Source organism: Polypterus senegalus, chromosome 3 (assembly GCF_016835505.1).
Source record: "Polypterus senegalus isolate Bchr_013 chromosome 3, ASM1683550v1, whole genome shotgun sequence".
Lineage (NCBI taxonomy): Eukaryota > Metazoa > Chordata > Cladistia > Polypteriformes > Polypteridae > Polypterus > Polypterus senegalus.
Genome location: NC_053156.1, coordinates 78,514,189 through 78,529,350, shown reverse-complemented (window position 1 = coordinate 78,529,350; position 15,162 = coordinate 78,514,189). Strand labels below are relative to the sequence as shown.

General features: G+C 35.7%; 1 protein-coding gene across 1 annotated transcript in view; it reads right to left on the bottom strand.

Annotated features, from left to right (window-relative positions):
* Nucleotides 1–15,162, bottom strand: part of moxd1 (monooxygenase, DBH-like 1) — an 89,200-nt gene that overhangs the window by 6,470 nt on the left and 67,568 nt on the right. Inside the window, exons 9-10 of the mRNA XM_039747498.1 lie at nucleotides 13,679–13,738; nucleotides 12,039–12,181 (exon numbers count right to left, since the gene is read on the bottom strand). Coding sequence (XP_039603432.1) covers nucleotides 12,039–12,181; nucleotides 13,679–13,738 — 203 coding nt within the window. The remainder of the gene's footprint in view (nucleotides 1–12,038; nucleotides 12,182–13,678; nucleotides 13,739–15,162) is intronic.

Genomic DNA, 15,162 nt, shown 5'->3' with positions numbered 1-15,162 from the left:
AACAATCTTCTAATGTCTTTTCACAATGCTGGTTTAAAAGAAGCTTTGAATATTTAGTAATTGATCTCACCTCTGGAAATATACTTGGTAAACCTTCTTTTTTAAAATTCCCACTTTTATAGATGTAAATTGAGGAGACTACGGTGGGCTGGCGCCCTGCCCGGGGTTTGTTCCTGCCTTGCGCCCTGTGCTGGCTGGGATCGGCTCCAGCTGACCCCCGTGACTCTGTGTTAGGATATAGCTGTTTGGACAATGACTGACTGACTGACTGGCTAAATTGAGGAGAAGTGAACTGGTTGGTCTCTGCCTCACATCAGAAAACTGGGTTAAAATTCGTTTCTGGTCACTGTCAGTTTGAGTTTTATTAGTACTTGCCATATCCAAATGTATTTTTTTTTCGGATTCTCAGGTTTTCTACGTACATTTCACAGAAATGAGTTCAAGGTTAATTGGATACTCTCAACTGGCTCAGTGTTGATATGTACATAAGAGTGCCATGTAATGGACTGCCACCACAGCTGGAAAGAGTTTTTTGACTTGCATCAATTACTACAAGGTCTAGGCTCCTCTGCTCATAACTCTGAAACAGATCTTATGATTAAATGGATGGATGAAGATGACTGTTAAATAGATCAGACAAGGATAAATCATGAAAACAATTTCAAAGCACACAAAGTGGGTCTAATTATTGTCACTGATTGTAAAAATTATTAAAATGTCTAATATTAAAAACAGAGTGGGAGATAATTATTTGTTACCTTACTAAGGACCACTGCATTCTCATATGTTTTAAATACTCTTTACCAAGGCCAAAAAATATGATGTACAATTTTATCAAATTTTCTATAAACCTGAAAGTCTGAATAGGGTTTAACCCAAAAGTGGGTTGTATTAACTGCAAAATGGAGAAATCTCTTACGACCTATGCACCCTTCTTGTCTCTAGGAAATTTGTTTCTTAAAGACATTTAGCCAAGTATGCACATATGAGCATCCACATGACACTTCAGTCTTTACATTGATTTGTTAAGTACAGGAACAAACAGTTACTCTTATTGTCAATGTAGGTATTCATCATGACATTATACCTGGGACTAAAACGTGGTTCATTTGCTAATAATACCTGCCCATTATTTCTTTGTTTTTTTGACTTTGTAAATCTTTTTAATCCCTGTAACACTATAGTCCTCTATTTTTTGGCACATTAATGTATATTTACTCATTTATTCATGCTAATGTTGAATATATTTAGAAACTACTTAACAAAAGGGGTTATTTAAATGGTAACACTGGACATGACACTCTAGAACTGAACAACAGTAAATGTGTAATCACATTAATCACAATTTATGAATATGTGGGTGCCATAAACATTTTGTTGATCCTTTGCCATGGAGACGAGGCAAAGCAGTCAATAAAAGAAAGAAATAGTACTCCCGGGCAGATCAATAACAACTGAAACCATACTCACTGGGCTGAATTAACTTTTAAATAACCAGTATTGGATATTCCTCTAAAAGCCAGCTAATACTTCTTAATGCACACAAATGGTATGGAATGATGATTACAGTAATCTATAGATTCTCTTCCTTGTTTGAAAAGGAATGTGACAATAGCTAAATATATTGAGGGGTTCAGTATAGTAGAAGAAATGGTGGAAGTAAACAGCTGCAGAAATAAAGGATAAGGTTAATTATAAAGGTTAATTATAAAAATCAAAAAGTAGTCCTGAAAAGCGAGTGTCAGGGACTGGGAATTTTCCAGAACTCATTGAGCCTACAGCTTCCTTCAGCATGAAAAACATAATTCGGAAATCCAACATATCCATGCCTGCTGTAGTGGGCCTATGGCAGCCAAGTCCTTTAGAAATTAATTACCGGTAAGTTCAAGATGGGAAGGGTTAGGTTAGGATTTTCATAGAATAACTTACAACTTGATTATTTGTTGGAAAAGTATTATTGATATGGCTGCCTAATTTATTTTTTGATGAAGAAGGAACCCAATGTATCACATTTCTGTAACCTTAATGCAAGCATATTTTTAGTTTATTGGGCATAGTGCTAAATATGGAATATTGTTCCTAAGAGATTTGGGTCTCAAAGTCCACCTTATTTACTTCTGTTCTTGTGTTAGTAATCAGCAGTTCATGCTGCAGTCTATTATAAAAGGAGTTATTTTGAGGAATTTTCTTGAGCCAAATATCCAGGTGTCATTTCTATGTTTTTTATACTAAGTTTCTGTGGTCATTTTCTTGATTGGATTCTTTGTTTAGAAGGTAGCTTTTACATAACATGCTTTTGGACAGCAATGCACATCCTGGTTGCTAGGGGTGTGGACTCAAGAGTCACAATATCAGTGAATTAATTTGTAAAGAATTTAAAGGTCATCTTAAAGGCCATCTTTTGTTCAACTTATATAAAACACAGATGGGCACAAAGTGGAGGGGTGGAGGAGCAGGGAGAGTGTGGGAACTAATGTGCATGTTTAACGTGTTTAAGTAATTGTGAGTTATTTTGTATGGGTTCCATACATGCATTACAGGCATATGAGATGTCCTTGTTCCGCTTGTCGCTTTGATTATGTCACTTTCTGTATAGAGAAAACCATGTTTTTGTGAAGTCTGCATCAGTGCACAAGTAATAAGCAAATGGTACTCCAAGCAAAAGGAAAAATAATAATGATGAACCATACAAAGCAGGGGTGGCACCAGTCTAGGGTCCGGTGGGTATAGGTCCATTTACTTTCCTCATTGGCCCAACTTTTACATTATGCTTTACGTTATTTTTTTCTTCAAATTATCTTAGCCTGTACTGCATACATGAATTTTAATAAACATCTTCCTTAATTAAAATATCATTTGATTATGAACTTAAAGAGAAAAACCATCAGAGCTAAATTAAAGACTAGAAAAGTTAATTTAACTTTTAAAAAAACTTTTTGGATAGTGCATATATGGATGGCAATTATACAGTGCCCATCTGCATAACAAGGTTTAGAAAATAAGATTAACTTAAAATGTTGTCAATCGCAGCTACTCAAAAAATGTGACTTACACAAAACTATTAACTAGTTACTTAACTTCACTGAGTAAATTTTTATGATTAACTGGAAAGAGCCATTCAGAAAGAACAAATCTTTAGTAAATTGCCCATTACTATTGTTAGAATACCTCTTGTTGGTGAGAAACATGAACAATGCTTCAAAAATCAGCCAGTTCAGGAGCCTCATGCATAGCGCCGTGCATAGAATTCACACCATAACATGACGTAAGCACAAAAGCCGAAATGTGCTTACGCACAAAAAAATCTAGATGCAGGAATCTGTGCATACTCCAACTTCCACGTTCACCCCGGACCGTGTGAAATGTAACGTTCGTGCATGCGCTTTATGTAACGCCCCAACTCCTCCCAGAATTACGCCTCTTTGAATATGCAAATGAATATAAATCGCCCTTAAAATCAGCCTTCTGTGAAAAGACAATGGGAAACGTACCGGGAAAAATATAAGAATTTCAGCGAATACCAAGTGGAGGCAAGGAAAAACGTACTATTTTTTGGTTAAAACAGTGGTATAATCAACAAAAGGAAGTTGATCGAGTGACAGAGTGTCGGAGAAACTCGAAAGCTCAAGTTCACAAAGTCGCACAGTACCCAAAATTAAAAAAGAAGTTGTCACATATCCAAGTCACCGTGAAAAGGCGAGTTGTAGCCCAACGTCTGAGTGTCGTATGAAAGCTTATTAGGGTACAGAGAAAAAAAAATAGGCACACAGTGGGGAAAAAAGCAGGAAATGTCAACTTTAATCTCAAAATTTCCACTTTAATCACATAGTTTATTTTGTCATTAAAGTAGAACATCATAAACTTCATCTCAAAATCGATGAATTTACTAGTTTCTCCAAAGCCCATCGTAACTAAAGTAACACGTTAAATGCTTTGTTTTATATTTGATCTTCTTTGTGCTCTGTGTGTCAATCACTACGTGATTCTTAAACTGGCTTTCTCTTCCTCCGACAGGACAAAGAATCCATTACATTCGTGATATTACAGCTGTCTGAATAATTAAAATACTGAGATGTATACGTGATATCTTTTTCATGATGATAGGAATGAAAGCATGTTATTAAACATGGGAACACGGTGGTGGTACTGTCTCTTTCAAATGTACTAACCCCCAATTCCTGTCTCCTTAATGTTCTTTCTCCAAATACCCAATCGCCAAACAATCAGCTCTGTAATAGACGTTAAGCCATCTGTAAGCTTACAATGATGATTCTTCAAAACTTTTAAGGAACATTGAAATATCTTCGTAGTATGTGTTTAATTATTCGATTCATTTATCCCTCCAGCTTACAGCAATCAATCAGGCTCAATCTGTAAACTAGCTAGCACTGTGGCACCGTGTCCTCACATGTTAAATTATTAACAATACAGGTTATTTAAATGAAGTTAGTTTTATCGTTATAATATAATCAACACATTTTGCTGCATTTCATCTTAAAAATATCATCATTATATGTAAATAGGCGCTTTATAAAGTGGCGCAGGTTGTGCAATATTATAACTGAAGCGCAAGTTTAGAGTGGGGAAAGTTTACTTATAATTACAAACAGTTCTACAAGGAACAAATGATGGACTGATTGACTGTGTTTAAAGTTCTTAGGATGAAACTGTTTCTGAACCACGAGGTCTGTACAGGAAAGACTCTGAAGCGTTTTGCCGTGGCTAGGGCAGCATGTGATTGATGCTGTATCCTGATAATTCTCTTTCCGATACAGTGATATAAATACTCCTAGTGGTGGAGTGAGAGTAATATGGAAAAAGATGATCCGCTGTGGCAACCCCTAACGGGAGCAGCTGAAAGCAGAAAAAGAAGGTGCAGTGAGAATTACAATGCAAAAGCAGTTATGGTATTTGGAATACTATGGCTATTCCCTGGACCATTATATTGTTACTGGTTAATTACAATCAGATGCATTACTCTAATAAACAATATGCAGTTAGTTTCAGTGTATTTATAAAGTCGTGTCAGGAATGTGCATCTAAGAAAGAACCACACAGGAACAGTAGCACTGCTTTGACGCTGGGTGCCACCAGTCTGCAAAACTGAGTGGAAAACTTGCGTACGACAGGGTATGATGTACCGTGGAAATGTGCGTGGCTTTATGCCAAGTTTAGATTTTATATATCGCGATTTGAACGTGGAAATGTTCTTACGCAACATTTCTGTGCATACGCATTCTTTATACATGAGGCCCCAGGTGTTTTAAATGTAAACTGTAGCACCTTTGGGCAGATCTGACCACAATCTGATTCATTTTACTCACCACCAATAGGCATATTATCAGATAGCAATGTATTTCTTATCATTAGCCAATTCAGAAGTTCTTATGTGTGTTTGAGAGTGTTGCTTATTGTAATATTTATGTTCTTCTTAACTGTATTTATCCGGAATAAATAAAGCTTAATATTAAAAAAGCATGATCTATCTATCTATCTATCTATCTATCTATCTATCTATCTATCTATCTATTCTCTCCCTAACACATTACAGCCACATTAGTCAAGAATTTACCATAAAATCTTTTTACAGTGCTTACCCTGTCATAACCCTAATAAAGAAGAACTGTCATAGAGCACCAATTTCTCCTAGTTGGTTAAAAATCATATGTTTCCCATTTTATATCATTATGTGGGCTGAATTTTTACAAACCAGTGATATAAGTCATGCTAGTTTGCTTTGGAATGCTGGACACGTAAATAATTCCTTTTTGCAATTATTCTTCTGCCTTGATGAGAGTAAAAACAAAACAGACCCTACACTGTATATTATTATTTTGGAAATGAATGCAAACTAATGTTACTAAGTCAAAACTAAACTACACTAAAAGCATCATCGAGCTCTCACAAAACTTTCATCTACCAAACTATCATCAGCAGTGAGTCACATGAATTGGTAGAGATAAGACTCCTAATTACACATACTTTCCAATAACATATCACCTAATGACTAATATACAGTCCTGAGTAACAGGGCAATTGTTTAATAGTGTAACCTAAAATATATGGCATGTAAAAAGGAAATCTGCAGTTGCCTCCCATCTTTAAAAACACAGTTATAATTTAGAGAATATAATAATAATACATTTTGCTTATATAGCGCCTTTCCCATGTGCAAGGCACTTATTTAAACAGCAGGGTATATGTAACATTGGATACAAATATTTTGTGCAGAGAACACTAATACAGATACATACTTGTTATACAAAGCATTGAATAGAATAAAAGAGAAAAGTAAATCAGAGTAAAATACTAAGTTCAATACTAAAAGAAATACCTGAAATAAATAACATCATTTGTGATATAACACACACATATAAATTATGCTGAGTATCTGGACAGAGAGCTAGACTGAAAGAGGGGTCAGAATGTTAGGCTAAGTTAAAAGCCTTCCTGGACAGATGAGTTTTAATTTTTTTAAGAATGAATGGAGTCAGCTGATCTAATAAATTTAGGGAGGTCATTCTAAAGTCTGGATAAATAACTTTGTAAAGAAATAACTTTTTTCTTGTAACATTTTCATCGTAGTTTCTGCATGAGATACGTTTATAGACACTTTTCCTCCTCCTCATGTGTTTTCTCGTGTCTCTTCTTTATTCTTTAAGGATTTAAAGAATTTTTTAAGGATATTCTTGCAAATATTACCTCTGGAGTTGATTAAAGGTTTACAAAAAGCTTAATCTTTTAAACTTACAATTAAAATCACCACCCTGGTGTTTGTGTCTGTCCTTTTGAACTGTGCATAACAATTTCTCATTAAACACAGTTTCAGTCTATGTGGTCTTTTTCAGCAGTCCTCTGGGATTGTATATAGTGCATGGTACAAGAATTTATAAATATTTTACACTAAACCTTGTTTTTATGTTTACCACAGAAAACATTGTTCAATGCTTCTTCTGTGAAAAGGAAAATCTCAATATATTTTTATTGGATTTGTCTTGTTTTTTTGTGGTGAAATGTCTTAATTGTTTAAGAAATGGAAAATAAAATTTTCTTTACTTGCTGTCTAGAGTATAATTTGTGGTTTTAGATGTTTGTGGAATTTATATGAAGCATCATAAATGAAACTAAATAAAAAAGAGGAAGGTTTTACACTTGCTTGTGTAAGTGTAATGGTTTGTGTAAAACAAAAGAAATACTCCTAGCAGACCATGCAGACCCTTTGAAATAGTAAAAAAAAAATATTCTGGTTAGACCAAAAATTTGTCATTGTCAGATTCGATCAGAGATTTCTTTAACCCACTTGCATGCAGCTGTGTAAGCAGGATGTTCTCACTGGCAAGCAAATGGTGGGAACTAATGACACAATTGCTCTCTCTTTATATTACTTTTTTTTTAAATTATTTTTTTTTTCTTAAAGTGAACTTTCTTATGTGCTTAATAAGGCAGAAACTTACAAGAGTGTACCCCATGCTGGTGTAGGCTGTGCCTCGCATTGCCCATTACTCGATAAAATGGGATCAAAAAATAAACTACTTTCTGCATTATGCACCTTTATTATAAATTGTCATCATGATGATGAAAAGTTTCTCTCTGAACTGTTTAAAGCTAAATTGATTATTTAAGTAAAGCCCCAGGTCTAGGTTAGATCAACTTAACTGTGATTTCATTTTGGGCCTTCTGTTTGCCAAATTTTACTCTCATTTACCCAGTATTACAATAATGCTGTAGACTACTACAGAATTTATTTATTTATCCAATTAATTATCAAGTAGATATTTCTTCAAATTTTGCCTGCAGTTCTTAAGCTATCATTTGGAGCTACTGAAAATCCTGCTGGTTCTGGTACATTACCAGCATTCTGAGTAAATCCCCCTACTTGACTTTTAAACAGTCTTTCAGTAAAATGTTGTGGTTGCCAATAGATCAGAATCAGTGGCAGCTGGTGGTCTTTCAAATACGAGAAGCACATTTTAGGCCTACATCATAAAATTAGTCAATCATGGCATCATGTTATTTATATGTCAACTCTTTTTGTAGAAAATGATCTGTGATCTGGGCCTACCAACTGGGAGTCTTTTCCAGAGACTTGACTATTTTCCTGTCAATGGCCAGAGAAGAAAGGTTGCTTAAACAATTTTGTCCAATTGTGTAATGGCTGTACGACTTGACTTGATTTAAGCAGGAGAAGCTCCCCTCTACACCTGCTGATGTAGCTGTTGCCAATAAAGACAATAGCTTGTATAGGTGAGACACTGCACTATCCAACTCCATGTCAATAAAGTACACCAAGAAATCACACAGTTCTGATCGCAGTCTCCCTGAATCAAAGAAATGGCCATAACTTTTTAGGACACTTTGGAATGCCTCCTCAGAAAACACCTGTCTCATTTCATCAAATTTCCCTGGATTGATTAGTTCTAGGAATCATATACTTTCCAAATTTGAAAAGCACTATAGATTATCTAAGTTGGCCGTGTACAGATTTCTGTAACACTGCTATGGATCCTCATGTGGATTTTACAATTGTGGCAGACAGTGACGCTTTTGTCTAGGTTCATTTTGAGGGATTGATGTGAAACTTGCCATCTTTTGCATAAACAGCTTTGAAATCCTCCTCTAACCTCTTCTTCTTTGCAAAAGCAATTCTTTGTTTACAGTAAAGAACATTCATAGCCCTCTTCTACACCCGTTTCTTAGACAACTTGCTTATATTTGTTCAACATGAAAACAAACTCAGAATCCTCCAGTGTTCTTAAGAAGCCTTTGGCAGTATTAAGTGTGTCCTATGGTCTCATCCTCAGCAGACTTTTCAAAAGTCTTCAGGAGCCCATCATAGTTGTTCGTTCAGTGCTCTTGAACTCCCTGCATACTCAAGAAAAGATTAAAAAAAAAAAAAACGAGAGAGATGCAAAAAACATACTGGATTCAGACAAGTATTTTGCCCCCTGAGATAACACCAGGTTCAGTCTGTGTGCACAGCGGTGTACAAAAATTGCATTGGGGGCAATGCTTTAACTTTAGCCTGAAGTCCATTCAGAGAAGAAGCCATGACAGTAGCCCCATCATAGGTTTGAGGCACAAGTTTTTCTTTGTAATTGTAACCATGCATATTTTCATTTAAAATATCAAAGACAAACTGAACATCTTGCCCCCAAGAAATATTAAAAACTCCAACAAATCACTCCTGAATTTGATCTGCATTATCAACACATTGAACGATGACAGACAGTTGTGCTGACATAAAATGCCAGTTGTCTCATCTTCTTGCCTTGCAAAAAAGGGAGAAATGTGAACTTGGCCTTTGATTTCATCACCAACACTGGCTGCAGCAGCACAAATCAAATACTTTTGAGTGGAATGGGACTTTCCAGAAAACACAGAAGATGACTGGAATTGTGTGGCCAAGACCGAATCATATTTGGATAATGTTTCAGTGAATTCTCTGTAATTCCCCTTTTTCGCCGATTCACTACTCTCATCATGCTCTCTGAATGCTGGTTGTTGGTGGCCAAGCAGTAAAGCGACGTCAATTAGGTGGTTAAGAAAGGCCCTGTTTTACTTCACTGTTTCATTGTGTTTTGCCGCCTGAGTGAAAACACCGTCATTATTTGCATGTTCTACTCTGACCCAGCCAAGACAACTTAACTGTGCACATGTTCTCATGTGTTCATTGGTTTTCTCATGTCTTTTGTATGCCCAGTCCAAGTTAGCCAGAAACAACCTGAGATGGTTTCATTTAGAGGCATGGCCAACAGTACATTCTCTTCGTCACAGCACTTCCAGTCAGCCAGCTCAAATTGTCATACAAGTAGAGTTGAAAAGGCCAGTTATTTTTCTGTGACTTTTCAACCAAATCAGTCTTGGGTGTTGATCTGCCTTGCTGTTTAACTCTGAGACTCTCCTCATAAGGAATACTATGAAATGGCTTCACCAAAATCAGGTGAACAATATTAGCACTGTCTGCCATTATGCACAGATACTGGCTGGCAGGCTAGAAACACAAAACCCCAACTCCATTGTCCAGCACCCCCAAATCTCCCCACACCTGAACTTTTCTAAACTGAAACAATAAGCAAAGTCAAGAATGCTATATTTATGTTTTTATTTACAGTAGAATATGTACAAACGAAAATAGTGAGCTATATTGCTAGCAAATAACAGCCTACGAGCAGCAGCTTGTTTCACGACTTCCCTTACCAAAAATATGCACAGGACTGAATTTGAAATGCTCCGATGCCAAAACGCTGTCAGTGAAAAAGAGGTCCAGCCACTTTAACAGTTCCTCCAATCATCATGCAGCAGCCAGCATCCTGGCCAGCCCACTGCCCCATTTATTCCCAAAGACATTGAGCTTCCCTGGAAATGGCATTTTGAAGTATTTTAGAAGAGCTTCCCTTGTAATCTTGGAGCAGTCGGTAGGGCAGATTTTTACCTCTGTCTAGCAAGAATGCTACTTTTTATGCACAATGTGCAAATGCATCTAATCAAACATAATTAGACAACTCAAGAAAGGTGCTAAACCTAAACATCAAGCCTATTTTGAAAACACTGGGTAAAGATGAAATGGTAAGCTGTGTAGCCGACTCTTGTTATGTTTCCTTACATTTTTACCTACTCATTTAAAATCTGACACAGGCTATGATAGGCAGTGAAGAAGAGTTTAATAAAGTATAAAGCAGCCCCAACAGGCTTAATGAAAATTCTACCTGATATATGGGTGCAATGATTGGTCCTACTTTCTCAGAACTCATGAGTCCTGGGTTTAAATCCTGGTCTCTGCACTCTTTATGCTGAGTTTATGCATTCTCCTTGTGTTTATGTGTGTTTTCTCCTGACACTTTTCTTTGGGTACCCCATCCCAAAGACATGCATGTCATGCTAACTAGTGACGCTATGAGTGAATGTGTTTTACAATGGACTCTTGTCCCATCTAGGATTGGTCTGACTGGAGCCTGATACTGCTCAGATGAGCTCCAGCCCTAAAGATCAATCAAGCTCAGTTTTCGGATATACCTTTTGGTAATATCCACACTTGAGAGAATGAAATCAATCCACATGTAGTCAAGCCTCTAAGAATTCACAAGAAAATATTTACAATAATAATACAGATTACAGATATAGACATTGAATTAGAAAAATCAATCCATTCAACCATCCTGTTTTCTATTTTCTTAATTTAGTGTCATAGGAGGCTGGAACCCAATCCAGAAGCATAAGGCACAAACCTAAATTCATGCATATACAATATGTGGACATTAAGTGCAAATTTCATGTACAAAACATAAACTGGGGTTAATACACCACGTTGTGCTAAGGTGTTATAAGGACACTTTCCTTCTTTTGTTCTTTAGCTTATATACAGTAGCTTTGTAGTTGTCCATGGTTATTCTCGTTGCTTTTATTTTTAGAGTTTTAAGTTACATTTTAAACACTCTAAAGATGATTTCAGATGAGTTTTTCACACTTTTGACAGGAGTATTCTCTATCGATAATCAAGCCAAATTTCCCCCGGTGACAAAAGTGTTTTCTTTCTTTCTTTCTTTCTTTCTTTCTTTCTATCTATCTATCTATCTATCTCTGTTACACAATCAGTGGAATTCATGTAAGTGACAGTGGGCTTTTGAAGATTTTCACTTATCATTAATAGTAGAAATGGTTAATACATTGTTAGAGCAAAATCAAAAGAAGAAACACTCTTTCCTATACCACTTCCCATATTAATAGTGCTGTTGAGGACAAACTGTGTGCCTTTTTCTTTTCACCATCCCCTATATTCATTGTCTAAAAGCAAGTGGGTTCAGCTCTGCTTAGGGATATTATCCTGCTGCTGTCTTTGATCCAATCTAGCTTCCTTTATTGACTCGATCAGGATCAAGATGTATCTAAATTTGGCAATTTTGAAAATTTGTCAATCTACTGTGCAAAACTGAAAACTCTGCATCAATTCAGTTTAAATACTAATGAATTCATAAAGTGGAAAATCCCCTATAAAGCATTCATATATGTTTAACAATCAAATTACATAGAGTAATACTTACGTTACTGGTGAATAAATTTCTTTCACGCCAATAAATGTAAGCTGTTGTATTTGGTCTGGCAGGCTTTCACATCTAGATAAGTCAATTCTTGGATAATAGAGTAGATATGATAGACACATTTCATCTCTGGTGCTTAATCCGCCCTAAATGAAAAAAGATAAGCAAAAATATGAATGTTTTGTGATATTCAAAAAGGCATAAGAGATAGAGATCTCAAGTTCTTATTTTTTTTTTTTGTAAAGTTAGACCATAACTGACATACAAAGAATCACTTTGGTAAGTCTTTGTGTAAAGGTATTTGTATAGAAAAAAACAACCAAGTTATTTTAGAAATATCTCTCTTCAAAGTTCAATGGAATTTTGATACCTATAGGCTTTACCAAAACTCCTTAATAACCTAGCTACAAACACTTCTTACCAAAGATAATATTTCTATACCTCTTGGGCCTAATAATATGGCAGGGTGTTCAGTGTCTATCTACAGAAACTCCAATAATCTTACTGCATGACTACAATTCTCATCCCAAATATATTTCACTAATCTGGTCCTGTTAATGCTAGTAATCAGGATGAATAGTTACCAAATAAAATCCTAAATCATTGTTCACTTTGAAAATACCTGGGCATATTTCATATATTAGGGAGGTTGCACAATTAAACAGTTGCTCTTAAAAATTCTCCTAGAACTCCAATGGTAGGCAGACACATTTCCAACACCTATTAGCAGCTAATACCTCAGATCAGTTAATAGTGACTGTGTTCTCTTCTATATTTCCATATCCCAAACCAGTCACTGTGTGTGTGTGAAGATTTTCTTGAGATGGGATAGCATACAGAATGTTATTTACAGTGCTTTCTCCTTCTGTGTTCTCTTTTAGAATTCTGCAGATTAAGCTTCTTTTAATGAAAATATAATTTTCTGATTATATTAGAACTCTCTGAATGAGTTTTATCTCTGAATAATATTCAGTACTAAGACATTTGCCAGTGACTGCAGTATTTGCCATCAGTTTCAGCTCAATTGAGCATTACACTCTAGTTTTAAACCTGGCCTAATAATTTACTCAACCCACTTTTATTGATAGTAAAAATCAATTTAAATAATTTGAGCAATTATTTCAACTGACCAAAAAAAAAAAATCAATCCATTGTCATACGCACGGGAATAGGAGGGAGCTGAAGTGACCGTGTGAAAGTAATTCCATGCCAGGCCAGGGGGTGGTGGGGTGCACTAAACCTTATTCTGCTATCTCTGCAGACCAAACATGGGAAATCCAGTCTGATTCCACATTGAGGTGCCAAATGCTTTACCAGTGGCACTGGGTGCAAAGCAGGAGCCATTCCTGGTTGGGGTGCATCAGTTTATGTATTATGTACTGTTACACATTCACGCTCACTTGGAGTCACCAAGCTACCTGACCTGTACAGAGGAAACCCCATGCAGACGCAGGCAGGATACAAAAAGGTGTACATGACGTGACTGGCCATATGATTTGAACTCAAGACACTTGAACTGTGAGGCAGTGACATTAACCTTGAATATTGTAAGAATCATATTACTATAAGGCCTCATACAAAGCCTGTATACAAATGCAACAGTATTACTTTATTTTAATGAAAAAAAGGAATATATATCTTACCCATGTTACATTTTTGCGGTCAATGGTATTATACTTGCATTCTGTAATCAAATGATCACCCTATGGTAGAAAAAGAAATATTTTGTCTAAGCTTATGAAAAATATACTGTAAATGTGTCACAGTAAATGACCAAGTTATTTTAAGGTATCTTATATCAGGTTATATAAAACATATACATATGGACTATTCAAATATAATAGTATTTGACTATGTGGCTACAAGAATGGAAAATGGTAAGAAAAAATGGTTTCTGATTATTATTCTTGAGTTCCACAGAGGGACACATTCCAATTACCTGACGTCCAATGGTATGGTTAGTTACGTTATTTTCCCAGCTGCGTGTTTTTTGAAAAGAGTTAATAAGAATGTCCCTGCTTTCATAATGATGAATACTGCCAACAGAAAGTATTCCTAAAACCAAACTTATTAACTTTATAAAAACTTCAGTTATTATCTAACATACAGGAAGGAGGATATGATAATAATTAAAATTTGGAAATGTTCTTAAACCATATTTATTTACCAGTATGTCTGGAAGACCAAAGGACAAGCACATAAAAAACCCCATATTTAATTCTGTTTTGAACTGAGTGAAACCTAACAAAAAGGAAATAGCATGAATTTCTATAATTAAAGTGCTTCCTGAAAATTACTTATGCGTGCAACCAAAAAGACAAAAACAATTTTAATGCCATAGTCTGCACGGTTCTCACACAAAAAGCATAACAGGAGAGTTCAGGAGATAAGATTGGTGGGTTAGATAATGAAAATGTACTAGTACATGTTTGTTTGTTCTGTATTGCTACACTAAAATATTAAAATAAATTTCCATTACACTTTTAAACACAATAACGTAAAACTTCTAATATCACTTGTAAAATCTGTAATTTGAACAATATCCACAATTGTTTTTGGAAGTGATCATAACTTCTGTAAAGCCATTTATTGTTTTATGTTTGGCAGTTTTAGAGATCACAATATGACTTAAAAATACAAGTTAAAAAGTTAGTATGAGGTTTTGAAGTTTTCGTAAGTCATGTTTAAATGTGGTTATTAAATGCATATTCTTCTCTTTCATTATGTCACAAACCATAGACAAGTGTAGACTTGTGCTAACTGGTCTAAGAGGGGTGCCACTAATTTACAGTAGCCCCTTTATATTCTGAAATTAATCTGGGTAGCGGTACCTTTATTGATGAGCAGAGGACTCCATAACAGCAGGAACTGTTTCCTCAGATGTCATAATAAAAATTCTATTGCAAGTTTTGAGGCAACCCAGACTGTTAGGGGAGAAATATATTGTGGCCCAATGGGTGTACCAGGCAGGACAGCCAATCTTGCCCTCTCCATTACAGCTTTGCAGTGGGGCTGAGATACATAAATCTGTGGTGTTGCAAGGGGGAGTCCTAGAAATATGACACCAGAGATCAATATCAGCCGAGACCCAGGAAGTTCATATAGCTGGGTACCCAGAAGTTGACTT